Here is a 15,412-nt window from a genome sequence, read left to right on the forward strand (position 1 = left end):
TTCTGTACCAGAAAATGGTCACCAGAGCAAAAACATATGGAGAATATTTCCAGAGATTAGCAAAAGTCTGGGAGGGATTTACGTCTTGAATCTATCTAAAAGAAAAGTTTTGACTTCACATACATTTTAATCATTGTTCTTCTCATTTGTAACTAAGCAACATTCATTAGTATTGAGAGGAAATTAGGTCTATCCAGTAATCATGTGAAACAAAGCCAATGTTTACTGTGTGAATGAGCACTTAAGACTTTATTATGCACTTGTACATCAATGAATTTACACATTAGTTGTTACCACAAAAGCCCTGTACTTTGCAAACATTAGTCATAAAGTATTTGCTGTGTCCATTTTACCAGGGAATGTTTCCCTACTTGGAGTCCACATGGGTGATAGATGTTTGTAGACTAAAATAAGGGAAGGGCTTTGATTTCTTAGTGGTAAACACCATCCACACATCTCAGAGTCCTACAAAAATAGAGATAATGAAGCAGCCACAGATTATATGACCACACAAAGCAGCCGTCTGACTTGAAAGAAAGTGCAGAGTAACAAGGATATAACAAGACCAATAATGTATGCAGTAATATATTCACTAAATGTAAACCATCATGATATAGTATTACTTTACTTTTTTACTTTGTTTCATTTACTCATGTGACCTCCATTCTTCAATAAGGAAACATGCATTTTTGAAGTGACACTCTTCCAGAAACTTTCTTAATGAACACACACTTTTTGAAAACTGAGGAAAACGAAGGAAAATAAAAAAGGACATAAATAACTAAAAAAAACTCCAAAGTATCTGTCTGTTAATGTTCAATGTCTACTATGTTTGTGCTATTTGTGTTTTTTCAGTATCCATCTTGTTAAAATTTGAAAAGAAAAGAAAACTTTGTGCTTCCACAGAGAAAGAAAATAGTACCCTGTAACTATCAACGTTAAAAGGTAATGCCACCCAAAACTAAGCAGTCAGTCTTGCATGGACAGTGGTGTGTTACACCACCCAAAAATTGGGTAAACTTCTAAGTTGTTTCCTCTGCTCCAGCCCACAGATCTTGGCTTGGCCTTCCTCCTTGCTATGTCCCCAGACTCCTGTTGTTCGGAATGAAGCCAAATTAGACAGATGTGTGATCTTGGACGGAGTTCTTTCAAGGTTTTGATCATACCCACCAGAGTAAGGCCAAAACTGAGTGATTAGTTTTAGGCAGACTTGCCTTTAATGCCCTTGCTGCTGGTTTGAATTGGTCAGAATTGGACTTTGTATCACATTCATCCAGCAGCAACAGGGTTAAAGTGGACTATGTATATAGGCAGTAGTTTACGTGGACATGGCAATCTACCAAATAAACAATAGGCTTCATATACCAGTGATTTATAATATTTTTGCCCTTTCTATAGGTGGTATTTTCGCAAAAGGTCTGATTGCCATGAATACTTCCTCTCAGGGAACCTTTCTGGTATTTTTATTTTCATGAAATCCTGAATACATTTTTCCAGCTCTTCTTCAATAGAAAGCTTTTCTTTCACAACTTTTTTTTTACTTGTGTTGGACTCTCTCGACCCAGTCGTTAAAGTTCTTAAAAGGTCACTTTTCCTTCGGATTTCGGACTGCTGGATAATCTGCACTGGTCCTTTCTTGGCTGGTCGGTCTAGAGTCTGTATATTGGACTGGCGAGTTACTGGACCACAGATGACTGTTTCTTGAGGAGAGCTGGCTTCAGATTGACTATCACAGCTGGAAGTAGAAAGTTCATTGCACGATGTCCCACTTTCACCCTCTTTATCCCCCTTTGTGTTTTTACAGCAGCAATCACAATGAGTTGAAGGCCATCTAGTAGGTCCTCCTGCAAATAAAGTAAATACATATTATTTATGTAACAATGAGCAAAATGGCATTCATCATATTTGCTTGAAAATTAAACTTCCTTAGTTCCTGAAAAACCTTGAATCACCTCTATTCAAGAAAGGGAATTAGTTAGTAGTTGTATTCCTTAGCATAAAAACCAAACATGTACCAAATTGACTTCCAAATCCCCTGCTCAAATAGGGAACACTATGTTGCATACATTTACTGCAAGTATCAAAACCTTAGCTAGGTTCTCAAATAAAACAAAGAATGGCTTTATTCATAAACCTTAAAAACAAACTTCAAAAAACATATAAATAGTATAAACATAAGTATATAGGATACAAAAAAAAGCATACACCCCCCACCCCCGTTTTATAGAATCTTAATAAAGTGCGCTTTGTGGTCTCATAGAACTTCTCAATATGTCTCCATCACATAAGTAGCTACCATTCTAGTTAGATTATGTTGTGCACAAAAGTTCCATGCACCATAGTTTATGGTTCCTCATACTATATAAATATATATGGAGTGTATGTAGCTATCACATAGTCCATGCTAGCCTGTTGGTCAGCAAAGCCTGCTCCTGAGGAGCGTGAGTACAGAACTTCGCCCATGAGTCACCATTGTACAGAGTGCTTTGGAGGAGGGACAAGCTGTACAAGTGTGTTACTTGGTGGTCATCGGACATATCAATTAATTTTCTATATTTTGATTTCATGTTCAATAAAGAATAAAGTCATGTTTTAATTTTCAGAGATCAAGTTCCATACCCCATCATTTGGTTTCCATATCCCCAAGTGGCATTGTTGCCAGTGGTTAAAAATCCTAGTCTTATTGGTTGCAAAATAAATACATGGACAGAACAATAGCAGCATTGACGCTAAGTCATGGTGAATTCATATTTTCATTTTCAATGGTACGTACAGAAAAAAAGTGAACTATATATAGGCGTTCAGAATTATTGAATAGGTAAGCCCAACATACACACCAAGTGACTGAAGTTAAAAAAAAAAAAGCATAGATCCACTATATCTTTAGTTAAATGCAAAAAGCTTCTGTTTACAGACAATTGGAATCCATCTATCTCTGTGACTGGTTTTATTATGCCAAAACAACCCAGTGAGGAAATTTACAAAAGCAGCAGTGCTTGTGAAGAAATGTCGCCTTAGAAAGGTGGGAGCCTTCCAGTCTGTGAATACTCAGGCCAGGGACATTTATAGACCCATTCTTAGACTTCTTCTATATACAGCTCCCAAAAATCAATAGTGGCTAAATTGAAAGTTATTTAATTCTTGCCTTAGGAAAAACTATTGAGTGACACCCTGTAAAACTGGCCTTGTAAATTTCCAAGAAAAGTATACATGAAGAGTATTGATTAGTACTTGTATTGGCTCATTTCTAAGATGCTTGCCCTTTTCGTGTGTTTTCACTTTGTTTCTGCCTCATCTACCTTTCTTATCAAATAAACTGAACCTACTGTTACAGCTTTGTTAATGGCCAGATTCCTAGGTTATAAAACTTAGACATGTCACGGAGAAAGGTGTTTCATTTACAGCAGCTTTCCTTAGTGGCCTGGAATACCTTTGTGATATCAACACAAAAAAGTAGTTTTTGTTATTTATTACAGATATATATATATATATATATATATATATATATATATATATATTTGACATTTTCGCAGAGCTTTATGTACTATACATTCACATCACGCTCTGCCCTCAAAGAGCTTACAGTCTAAGATACCGATCTCAAATACACACATACACTGAGGCCAGTTTAGATAGAAGCCAATTACCAGCATGTCTTTTGGAGAGTAAGCAGATTCTGGAGAACCTGGAGAAAACCCAAGCAAGCACAGAGAGAATATGCAAACTCCACAATTCTGTCAAACGTTGGGATGTCGTTTCTGAAATCTTTGTTTGTCTGGCTGACATGCTAACCCTTTTGTATCAACACTTTGAGCAAGGAACAAAAATGCAGATAAGAACTTCAGGTTTAAATTGATCTAAGATTTGCATACGTATTCCTGTTCTGTAACTCAAAGTATTGGAGGCCAGTTGAGCAGTGTAACTATAGTTACCTACTGTCCCCGATTTTGAGGGACTCTCCCCGATTTGGAACAAAGTCCCTTTGTACCTCTTTCATCCTCATTTGTCCCTCATTTTGGTCTGATCTATATAGTTATATAGAAATAGATATATATCTATATATATATAGATATATATCTATATAGTTATATATAAAATGCATCTTGTGGGTTTAACTAATCTTTTTTTTTTGTATAATTTTCCTTTAAGGTAGTGTCACAGGGGGTGTGTACTATGCCTACATACTTATGCTATTAAGTGTCTCTTGTTCCCATCTCAGAAAGTTGGGAGGTTTGGCTTAAGAGACCCATGCAAGGCACAGCACTGGTTTGCTTTGTGCTAGCAATTTATCCAAATTATTACTTTTGGATTCAGTTGACCTTTAAAGCAAACCTTTTATAATCCTAAAGTGATCCCGCGCTCCAGCAGAAAAGTAAAAAAGAAACTTTTCACTAAATAAAATAAATTAAATAAACATTGTGTAAATCTAATTCGATAATTAAAAAAATCAATCCCAGGGCATATGATTCAGGGTGATAATAGTCTCTTAATTAAGTCATCTAAAAAATGTCCAAAAGAAGGAAATCGTGCAAAAGCAGTTCCAATAAAAAACTCAGTGGACAGGGAGAAGTTTAGATCCAAAAAGTGAGCTCGCAGAACCCTCACCTTCATATCTTGATATACTAGCATGTAGTAATGAACGGGGATCAGCTCCGATACTCCAACTTCTACCACCAGGGGGTCCTCCGTTCCACTATATGTAAGACCTCAATCGCCTGAAGTACCAGCATAAACCCATGTACAGGAATTTATTCCGCTATATTAATATCCACCACCAGGGGGTCCTCTGCTCCACCAAGTAGATCACCTGAATATAGACTCCACATCCACATCCTCATATAGCCTCGTATACTCCACAAAGGGGGGGGGGGACGGGGGGGAGAGAAATGGATAAGGGTGGGAGAGAGAGAATGCTCCAATAGTGTAGTATGTTATAAGTATAAAGGTTTTATTCCAAAGATTTAAACTGGACTCTTACAATAAAAAGTTTAAAAACAGGCATAAATCAGCTGCTAAGGCGTCTGGACGCCGCTCTCACATCACTTCCGGTATCCTTCAACCTACGGCCATTCCCTATGCGTTACGTCATCACGTGACTTCATCAGGGGATCCCCTGATGAAGTCACGTGATGACGTAACGCGTAGGGAGTGGCCGTAGGTTGAAGGATACCGGAAGTGATGTGAGAGCAGCGTCCAGACGCCTTAGTAGCTGATTTATGCCTGTTTTTGAACTTTTTTTGTAAGAGTCCAGTTTAAATCTTTGGAATAAAACCTTTATACTTATAACATACTACACTATTGGAGCATTCTCTCTCTCCCACCCTTATCCATTTCCCCCCCGTCTCCCCCCCTTTTGCGGAGGATACGAGGCTATATGCGGACGTGGATGTGGAGTCTATATTCAGGTGATCTACTTGGTGGAGCAGAGGACCCCCTGGTGGTGGATATCAATATAGCGGAATAAATTCCTGTACATGGGTTTATGCTGGTACTTCAGGCGATTGAGGTCTTACATATAGTGGAACGGAGGACCCCCTGGTGGTAGAAGTTGGAGTATCGGAGCTGATCCCCATTCATTACTACATGCTGGTATATCAAGATATGAAGGTGAGGGTTCTGTGAGCTCACTTTTTGGATCTAAACTTCTCCCTGTCCACTGACTTTTTTATTGGAACTGCTTTTGCACGATTTCCTTCTTTTGGACATTTTTTAGATGACTTAAGAGACTATTATCACCCTGAATCATATGCCCTGGGATTGATTTTTTTAATTATCGAATTAGATTTACACAATGTTTATTTAATTTATTTTATTTAGTGAAAAGTTTATTTTTTACTTTTCTGCTGGAGCGCGGGATCACTTTAGATTATAAAAGGTTTGCTTTAAAGGTCAACTGAATCCAAAAGTAATAATTTGGATAAATTGCTAGCGCAAAGCAAACCAGTGCTGTGCCTTGCGTGGGTTTCTTAACCGGCTCCTGCCCGCTGTATAGGTAAATGACAGCAGGCAGGATGCTCTCTTGTTCTGGGACATTCTGGGCTCTCTGTTCATATGACGTCGCCCAGCCTCACCACAATCGTGTCCCTGGTACACGCCGCGCCACCGATCTCATAAAGAGCCACGGCCGCAGCTTTTTACCCATATGATCAGCTGTGTCCAGTCACAGCTAATCACATTTAAACAAGGAGATGCAATGCAGCCCAATCAGTAAAGCCAACCTGTGCCCATCAGTGATGCCAATCAGTGCTGCCTTTCAGTGCCCATCCGTGCCACCTATCAGTGCTGCCTATCAGTGTCCATTAGTCCTGCCTATCAATGCTGCATATCAGTGCCACCTATCAATGCCCATCACTGCTATTTATTAGTGCCTCCTCATCAGTGCCACCCCATCAGTGCCCTTCAGTACTGCCTCATCACTGCCCATCAGTGCAGCCTATCAGTGCCCATCAGTGCAGCCTCAAAAGCACACATCAGTGAAGGAGAAAAATTACTTATTTACAACATTTTCTGACAGAATCTAAGAAAAACTTTTTTTTCAATTTTTTTTTTTTTATAGCAAAAAAAAATTAAACCCAGTGGTGATTAAATACCACCAAAAGAAATTTCTATTTGTGAGAAAAAATGATAAAAAAAAACTCATATGGGTACAGCATTGCATGACCACGCAAATGTCATTCAAATTGTGACAGCACTGAAAGCTGAAAATTGGCCTGGGCAGGAAGGGGTGAAAGTGCCCTGTAGGCAAGTGGTTAAAGCTGAACTTCCAGCTAACAAATAAATACACCATTGAAACATATATATGGGGATGGTTTTTCCTGCCAAAGCATTTGTATTTCCGTCTATCCACTTCTGGAATTTACCCAGTCCTACCACATAGCACATTCACTGACTGCTCAAATGCATATTTGGTAAACCTGCGTTTATACCTCCATATACCTTTTAAACTGAACATTGACTGACTGCTCAAATGCATATTTGGTAAATCTGTTTGTCACCACTGTTTCAACTCCATCTGTAGCCATGCTCACATTATTTCAATGTTTATTTAGCCATTAAGTCTTACCTAACTTATGGGTTCCCTTATCTTTACAATTTTGGCCTTTTAGTCCCCTTGCAGTTTGATTGTGGTGTGAAAGTTATGCTCTGCTAGCTGTGTTCCTAATATGCCCTCTTAATTGATTAATTGCCAGATTCTATCCACACCCAACACACGGTATAAAAACAAGGCCTTCTTTACGGGGGGAACACATACAGGGGGCTGCACATACAGGGGTTATGGTTGCCACCTCATCCCTTTAAACCCGAACACATATTAATTACACAGGTTCTGTGGCTGATTAAGGTGGTAATTAAACTCACTTGGTGCCTTATCTGCATTTAATTAGCCTCAGAACCTGTGTAATTCAAAGGTGTTCGGGTTTAAAGGGATGAGGTGGCAACTCTAACAGGGGTTCTTCCAAAGAAGTGGGGTTCTTTAAATAAGTGGCACTTCTGCTCTTGCACTTCAGCTATTTGCACAATGCAAACTACACCAGACAGCAGATGATCTCAATTCCAAATTATCTCACCTTCCTCTCTGAAACATGCTCTCTTTACCTCTCCTCCTTTGACAATTGCTGCCTCTCTCCTCAAACTCTCTTTTCTTCACCCCTCTGCTCCACCCCACAATCTGTACATATCACCCTCACTTCTCCCCTCCCCCTATTACTGCACTCATCACCTCTTTCTAACCCTAAGCCCACTTGCTAACAAACCCCCCAGGATACTGAAGCATGTCCCCTCATACAAATCATATTCTCATATTACCTCCCTTATTCTTCTGCTTCTCCTAACTGCTGGAGATATTTCCCCAAACCCTGGGCCTCCCTTATTTAACTGTGCCCAAACTTCCATCACCCTACACCCTGTGGCAGTAGTTGCAATCTACGCAATTTAGTCTCCATTCCTCTTCTTCCCAACACCAGCCTCCCTCTCTCTTGCGCCCTCTGGAACGCTCGCTCTGTCTGCAACAAACTCACCGCTGTTCATGACCTCTTTGTCACTAATTCCTTCAATCTACTTGCTCTCACCGAAACCTGGCTCCACGAATATGACACCCCTTCCCCTGTTTACCTATCCCAGGGTAGCCTTCACTGGACTCACTCCCCTAGGCCTAATGGACGCAAGGGAGGTGGAGTGGGATTCCTCCTATCCCCCCAATGCACCTTCCAGGTTATTCACTCTCCTCCCTCTTTTTCTCTCTCATCATTTGAAGCCCACTGTATATGTCTATTCTCTCCTACTTCCCTAAGAATTGCTGTGATCTACCGGCCCCCTGGACCATTATCAACTTTCCTTGATGAGTTTTCTGCCTGGCTACCCTACTTCCTCTCTTCAGAAATTCCCACAATCCTTCTCGGTGATTTCAACATCCCTGCTAATACAAACACTCCTGCTACTTCTAAACTTCTTAGTCTAACCTCTTCATTTGACCTAAAACAATGGGTACAGGCTTCTACTCACTCTGATGGCAACACCCTTGACCTTGTATTCTCCTACCTATGCACTCCATGCAACTTCTCAAACAATCCTTTTCCTCTCTCCGACCATCACCTTATTAGTTTCTCCCTCACCCTGTCTTCCACCACCTTTCCCTCCAATCGCCTAACCGTCACCCGTAGAAATGTTTCTAACTTCAACTCCTCTCTCCTCTATTCTGCTACTGACCACCACTATGAAAAAATCTCTCTCCTGTCCTGTCCCAACCAAGCCACTTCCATCTACAATAAATCCCTGTCCTCCACCCTGGACAAGCTCGCTCCCCTCACTACACGCAGAATCAGGCCTCGACCCCTACAACCCTGGCAAACAGATGACACTAAAATTCTCCAAAAATGTAGTCGCGCTCTTGAGCGTCTGTGGCACAAGACTAAGTCTCTCAAAGACTTCAACCAATACAAATCTGCTCTCCAAAAATGCTATTCTTTCCTCCACACTGCCAAGCAAACCTATTTTACAGCTCTTATTAACACCTTCTCATCTAGTCCCCGTAAACTCTTCTCTACCTTCAACTCTCTACTTTGTCCTCCACCGCCTCCACCCACTGACTCACTCACTGCCCAGGAGATCGCTAATCACTTCAAAAACAAGATTGATACAAACCGCGATGAAATCTCCACTCTACTGGTATCTCCCCCAGCTAAGACCCCATGTCAACAGGTACAACTGACACTCCCCCTATTCAAATATGCTACTACAGACGAAGTTGCTAAACTCCTTTCTATCGCCCACCTAACCACCTGTCCACTGGACCCTATTCCCTCTCATATGCTACGGTCGCCCTCTGACTCCATCCTACACTCTCTAACCCACATCTTCAATCTCTCCCTCACCTCTGGCGTCTTCCCCAATGCTCTAAAACATGCACTGGTCACCCCCATACTTAAAAAGCCGTCCTTGGACCCTACCAATCTTAACAATCTACGCCCTAACTCCTTGCTCCCCTTTTTCACTAAACTCCTTGAATGCCTGGTTTACAACCAACTGAGTGTCCACCTCATTAAAAACAACCTTCTTGATCCCCTTCAATGTGGATTTTGCCCTCAACACTCCACAGAAACTGCTCTTTTAAAACTCACAAATGACCTACTAACTGCAAAAACCAATGGACACTATTCTGTACTCCTACTTCTGGATCTTTCAGCTGCCTTTGACACGGTTGACCACCCCCTCCTCAAAAAAAAAAAGTTACTCCCTCGGTCTCCATGACTGTGCTCTTCAGTGGCTCTCATCCTACCTATCCCAATGCACCTTCAATGTCACTTACAATTCTACTTCCTCCACTCCTCTTCCCTTCTCTGTCGGGGTCCCCCAAGGTTCTGTTCTTGGACCTCTTTTATTTTCAATCTACACCTCTTCCCTGGGTCAGCTGATAGCCTCTTATGGCTTTCAATATCATTTCTACGCTGACGACACACAAATCTATCTCTCCACCCCTCAACTCACTCCATCAGTCTCCTCACGCATCACTAACTTACTAACCGACATATCTGTATGGATGTCACACCACTTCCTCAAACTCAACTTGTCCAAAACCGAGCTTATAATATTTCCTCCCTCACGTGCCTCTTTCCCTGACTTGTCTGTCAAGAGCAATGGCACAACCATCCACCCGTCCCCACATGTCAGCGTGCTAGGTGTTATCCTGGATTCTGAACTCTCCTTTTGGCCCCACATCTAATCACTTTCCAAAGCTTACCGCCTCAACCACCGCAACATCTCTAAACTACGTCCCTTTCTAACCAACGAAACCACAAAGCTCCTGATTCACTCCCTGGTTATCTCTCACCTCGACTACTGCAACTCCCTCCTCATTGGCTTACCTTTAAATAGACTATCCCCCCTTCAGTCCATCATGAATGCTGCTGCCAGACTCATCCACCTTACAAACCGCTCAGTGTCTGCTACCCCCCTCTGCCAATCCCTCCATTGGCTGCCACTCGCCCAACTAATTAAATTCAAAATACTAACAATAAGTTACAAAGCCATCCACAACTCTGCCCCCAGCTATATCAATAGCCTAGTCTCAAAATACCAACCTAATTGCCCTCTCCGTTCCTCCCAGGACCTCCTGCTCTCTAGCTCCCTCATCACCTCCTCAAATATCCGCCTACAGGACTTCTCCCGAGCTTCGCCCATCCTCTGGAATTCCCTACGCCAATCTGTCAGACTGTCTCCAAATTTATCCACTTTTAGGCGATCCCTGAAAACTTTCCTCTTCAGAGAAGCCTATCCTGCCTCCATCTAACAACTGCTCTATTTTCTCCATTAGCTCATCCCCCACAGCTATTACCCTTTTGTATAACTTGACCCCCCCTCCTAGATTGTAAGCTCTAACGAGCAGGGCCCTTTGATTCCTCCTGTATTGAATTGTATTGTGCTTGTACTGTCCTCCCTAATGTTGTAAAGCGCTGCGTAAACTGTTGGCGCTATATAAATCCTGTATAATAATAATAATAGCACAGCTAGCCTAGTGACCTGATTTTTCTCTATATTAGTTAAATAACAGAGTTAGGTCACTTCACATGACTGGAAGCTCCTGATTGTAAACAATGACCAGAGACAGACCTTCACAGCTTGTTCACTGTGCTGGGAGCACATAGTGAGTGTGCTGCCAGAACAGAAAAGCTGTTCCCAATAAGTGCCTGTTCACACCAGAACTCAGTGTGGAAAACTTGCATTCCATACGCATTTACTTCACTGCGTTCCAATTGCACTCCGTGTGTGATCTGCTGCTGGTGTCAATAGATTACTAATAACACCCCAAATGCAGATCACAAACGCAGCATGTTTGCTTGTACCAGATCGCGTGATACCCCAATAGCATGAGATCCGGTTGCAGTGCATTTTTAAAAGTATTGTGATCCAGTGGGAAAATAACAATTGTTATATTCGTTATTTTGAAAATCCAAAATGAAGGAGAATTAGGGATAAGATATTTTTTTCACAATAATCCTCATGGTCCTTGTTACTGGAGGCATGGAAGGGATGTGTTCTTTGCCTATATATCTTGTGCTATAATGTGTCCCCCTTTCCCATCTAATAAGGTTGGAACATATGTTATTGACCTGGCCAAACAACTAGCATTTTTAGCAGCAGGGATGAGCAATGACAGATTCCATGACACCTACCTTTCCTATAATTGTGAAGCTACTATTCCACTATTATGGTATCCTAAATACATATAAAAGCAATCTATGCTTAGAAGACTTAATTACATATATAGTTGAAGTATTAATTTGTACCAAAAAATACACATAGAATTGGTGGCTTTATGTTTAGATGTGCATTATGTCTGCCTACACACAGACACATACTGCATATATGGATGGTAGGTATAAAAAATGTATTTTAAATCAGATATTCACTGCTTTAAAAACAATGTCAACTTTAAATTATTTTATGAACAGAAACTTATACAAAAGTATGGAGTAAAATATATAAACATTGTCTATTTTTGACACACCAGAGAGGTGTGAAAGGGTACCTGGAATAGCTTTATGATTAGGTCTCCAGGTGGTAGCAAATTTATCTTAAGTAACTTTTACCATTTCAAGAGCCCGAACAGCATGAAATTCTCAATCCCCTCAGCATCACGATTATAAAGGCAACATCTTGCCAGCTTGATGAGTCCATTAGGGAGAGTGCAGTATACCAAAAGAACACAAAGCAATAAGCAAGAAAGGCTAAATTGCCTTTAACTTTTAAAAGATACAGAAAAGAAAAAAAAACATATGTTTAATCAAATCGTCATAGAAATATCACTGCAAAAATGACAAATACTTCTACTTTGGCATGCACTATGCAGAAAAAATAAAACAGTGATTGATTGACAAAGTCTTGCAATTTACACAAGGACACATCTCCCATGTGTCACACCATCAATTGTTTAAGCTGAAAATGTATTTTACAGCAAAGTTAAGCTTACAATAAGAAGGGCACCTACTGTAGAGTTTTATTCTGTACAAAACATCCTAGTTTGCACAGGTTATTTTAGGTAAAAAGAGAGGATTTTTTTTTTCTTTTTGGAATGACTGATCTAGGCTTCACTGCCTTGTGTGTTATGGATCTGAAAACATGCAGCCAGCTTTAAAAGTCTCAACTTCAGTTTCTCATACTTGTTCCAAGGCAGTGACTCACTAGAAAGAGCACCCAAGATCAGGATGAGTCATGGGGCCTGTACCTTTAAAAATAAGCCAACGCTAACATGTCTAACCTCTATTTGCCATTAAAAACCTTTAGTACAATAAATGGAAATGTTTGCGGACATCACCCATCACACCTAGATGAGTTTGTTGGACATCCCATTCAATAAAGTGTGCCTGTTTTTGCTTTTCTGTGGGAATTTTGCCTATTCAGCCAAAAGAGCATTTGTGTAATCAGGTACTAATATTGGACCTAGCTCGCAACTGGCATGCAATTAATCTCAGAGGAGTTTTTCTTAGGGTTTAGGCCAGATCTCTGTGCCGGGCACCTGAGTTCCTCCACAGCAGGGGTCTCAAAAACCATGGCAATCCAGTTGTTCAGGAACTACAATTCCCATCATGCCTAGTCATGTCTGTGAATGTCAGAGTTTTACAATGCCCCATGGGACGTGTAGTTCCACAACAGCTGGAGGGCCATAGTTTGGAGTTCCCTGCTCCACACCAAACTCAGCAAACCACGTCTTTAAGAACCTGGCTTTGTTCGCAATGGCACACTTATGCCGGGAACAAAAAAACAGCCTTCCCCAAACTGTTGTCACAAGATTGGAAGTGCACAATTGTTTCAAATGTGTTTGTATGCTGTAGCATTACCTTTCACATGACACACCAGAACTCAAAAAATGTGGAGGGGTGTCCACTTTTCTTTGGGCATATAATGTTGGTGTGTCAACTGGTGTGACAATATCTGTCACCTAGAAAATAGTGAGATGAATGGAAGGTGGGTGCTGCTCCATAGAAAAATTAAAATGCTACAGACTAGTCACTCTACAGTAAAGAAAATGGTGTACTATATTAAAGAGACTGTTAAGGAAAACAAACTGTAGGTATAGCATGGTTGCAGTTTGCTCCGAAAACTTACAGTCATAGCATTCAGAAAAACGATCATAGACATCACAAGATCTTGAACCAAAGTGATTGGTTCATAATCCTTAGTATAAAACCTGTTGCTGTCATTGATAGCCTAGTTTCATAAACAGGGGCTGGCACAAGTGTATGCCTACTATTCTAAATTGTAGCGTACATTAAAATTCTCTCAGCATGGAGACTTCAGTACTTGAGAATGCTGATCTACAAATTAACATCGGGAAGGGGTTATTATTATTATACAGGATTCATATAGTGCCAACAGTTTACGCAGCGCTTTACAATATAAAAGGGAGACAAAACAGTTATAATGCAATAAAATACAAGAGGATTAAGAGGGTCCTGCTCAGAAGAGCTTACAATCTAATAGGGTGGGGCAGGTGGTACAAAAGGTTGTAACTGTGGGGAATGAGCTGATGGAAGTGGTAAAAGATTAGTTAGAGGTGTGATAGTCTTTCCTGAAGAGATGAGTTTTCAGGGATCGCCTGAAGGTAGCAAGAGTAGGGGATAGCCGGACAGGTGGAGGTGATAGTCTTTCCTGAAGAGATGAGTTTTCAGGGATCGCCTGAAGGTAGCAAGAGTAGGGGATAGACGGACAGGTGGAGGTAGAGAGTTCCAGAGGATGGGAGAGGCTCTGGAGAAATCCTGGAGAAGAGCATGAGAGGAGGAGACGAGAGAGGTTGAGAGTAGGTCTTGAGAAGAGCGGAAAGGACGATTTGGGTGATATTTGGAGACAAGATTGGTGATGTAGCTCGGGGCAGAGTTGTGAATGGCTTTGTATGTTGTGGTTATTATTTTGAATTTAATTCGCTGGGTGATTGGGAGCCAGTGTAGGGATTGGAGGAAAGGGTTGGCAGACACTGAGCGGTTGGTAAGGTGGATAAGTCTGGCAGCAGCTTTCATTGACAGGAATGTTGAAGTCACCAAGAAAGATAGTGGGTATTTCGGAGGAGAGAGTAGGGTAGCCAGGCAGCAAAGTGATCAAGAAAGTGCAATACCGGTCCAGGAGGCCTATAAATTGCTGCAATTTACAGTTACAGTTGAAAAAGACACAAATTAACACCACTAGGTGTTACAAAAAAATGATTCACTGTTTTTTAAAGGGGTTGTAAAGTCAGAAGGTTTTTTATCTTACTGCAGTCTATGCGTTAAGATAAAAAGCCCTCTGTGTGCAGAAGCCCCCCATTACTTACATGATCCCCATCTCTGTTCAGCGATAAAACTAGACTTTACAATCAAGTGCAGTTAGTGTAAGTACCTGATTCTGTTTCAAAGCTGAAGTAAAGTCCGCTGGGTAGGCTCTTGCCATAAAGTGCAAATATGCACAAGATATTCACACCTTGAAGTGTACATACAAAATTTAACCTGGCAAAGGCAAATGTTTCTGGAAGAATATTTGGCATGTCTCTTCTACCCAAAAATTGTTAGCGCTAGGCAGTTTTTTTTTTTTTTTTTATTACAGGACTTTATTTCAACTTTAATCTCAGCCTCCTATGTTCCCAAGTTACGCAGCACTCCAACTGGGAGAGGAAGGGCCAGTGCTAGGAGCCAATTAGTTGTGCTGCCCTGCACAAATGCTGACAAGGAACATATAGATAGGAGGAGTGACAGGGGAGTGAACAGTGGGATGGGTGATCACTGCGCTGCTGTTCCTTTACCATCCATTCACAAAGGGCTACATGGAGGTGAGGTTGTGGTACTGCTTAAATGCAGCACAGAAAAATCAGGCCACAAACCCGGCTGCTGCTGTGGACTGTGTTTATCCCAGGAATGTATGGTAAAATACAAAGCCTTTTACAGGTGAA

General features: G+C 41.1%; 1 protein-coding gene across 2 annotated transcripts in view; it reads right to left on the reverse strand.

Annotated features, from left to right (window-relative positions):
• Positions 1–221: 221 nt before the first annotated feature.
• Positions 222–15,412, reverse strand: part of KCTD16 (potassium channel tetramerization domain containing 16) — a 478,958-nt gene continuing 463,767 nt past the window's right edge. For both annotated transcript variants that reach the window (XM_073620631.1, XM_073620630.1), the window contains one exon: positions 222–1,844. In XM_073620631.1, coding sequence (XP_073476732.1) covers positions 1,393–1,844 — 452 coding nt within the window. In that variant the 3' untranslated portion in view covers positions 222–1,392. The remainder of the gene's footprint in view (positions 1,845–15,412) is intronic.

Source organism: Aquarana catesbeiana, linkage group LG03, assembly GCF_042186555.1.
Source record: "Aquarana catesbeiana isolate 2022-GZ linkage group LG03, ASM4218655v1, whole genome shotgun sequence".
NCBI classification, from domain to species: Eukaryota; Metazoa; Chordata; class Amphibia; order Anura; family Ranidae; genus Aquarana; species Aquarana catesbeiana.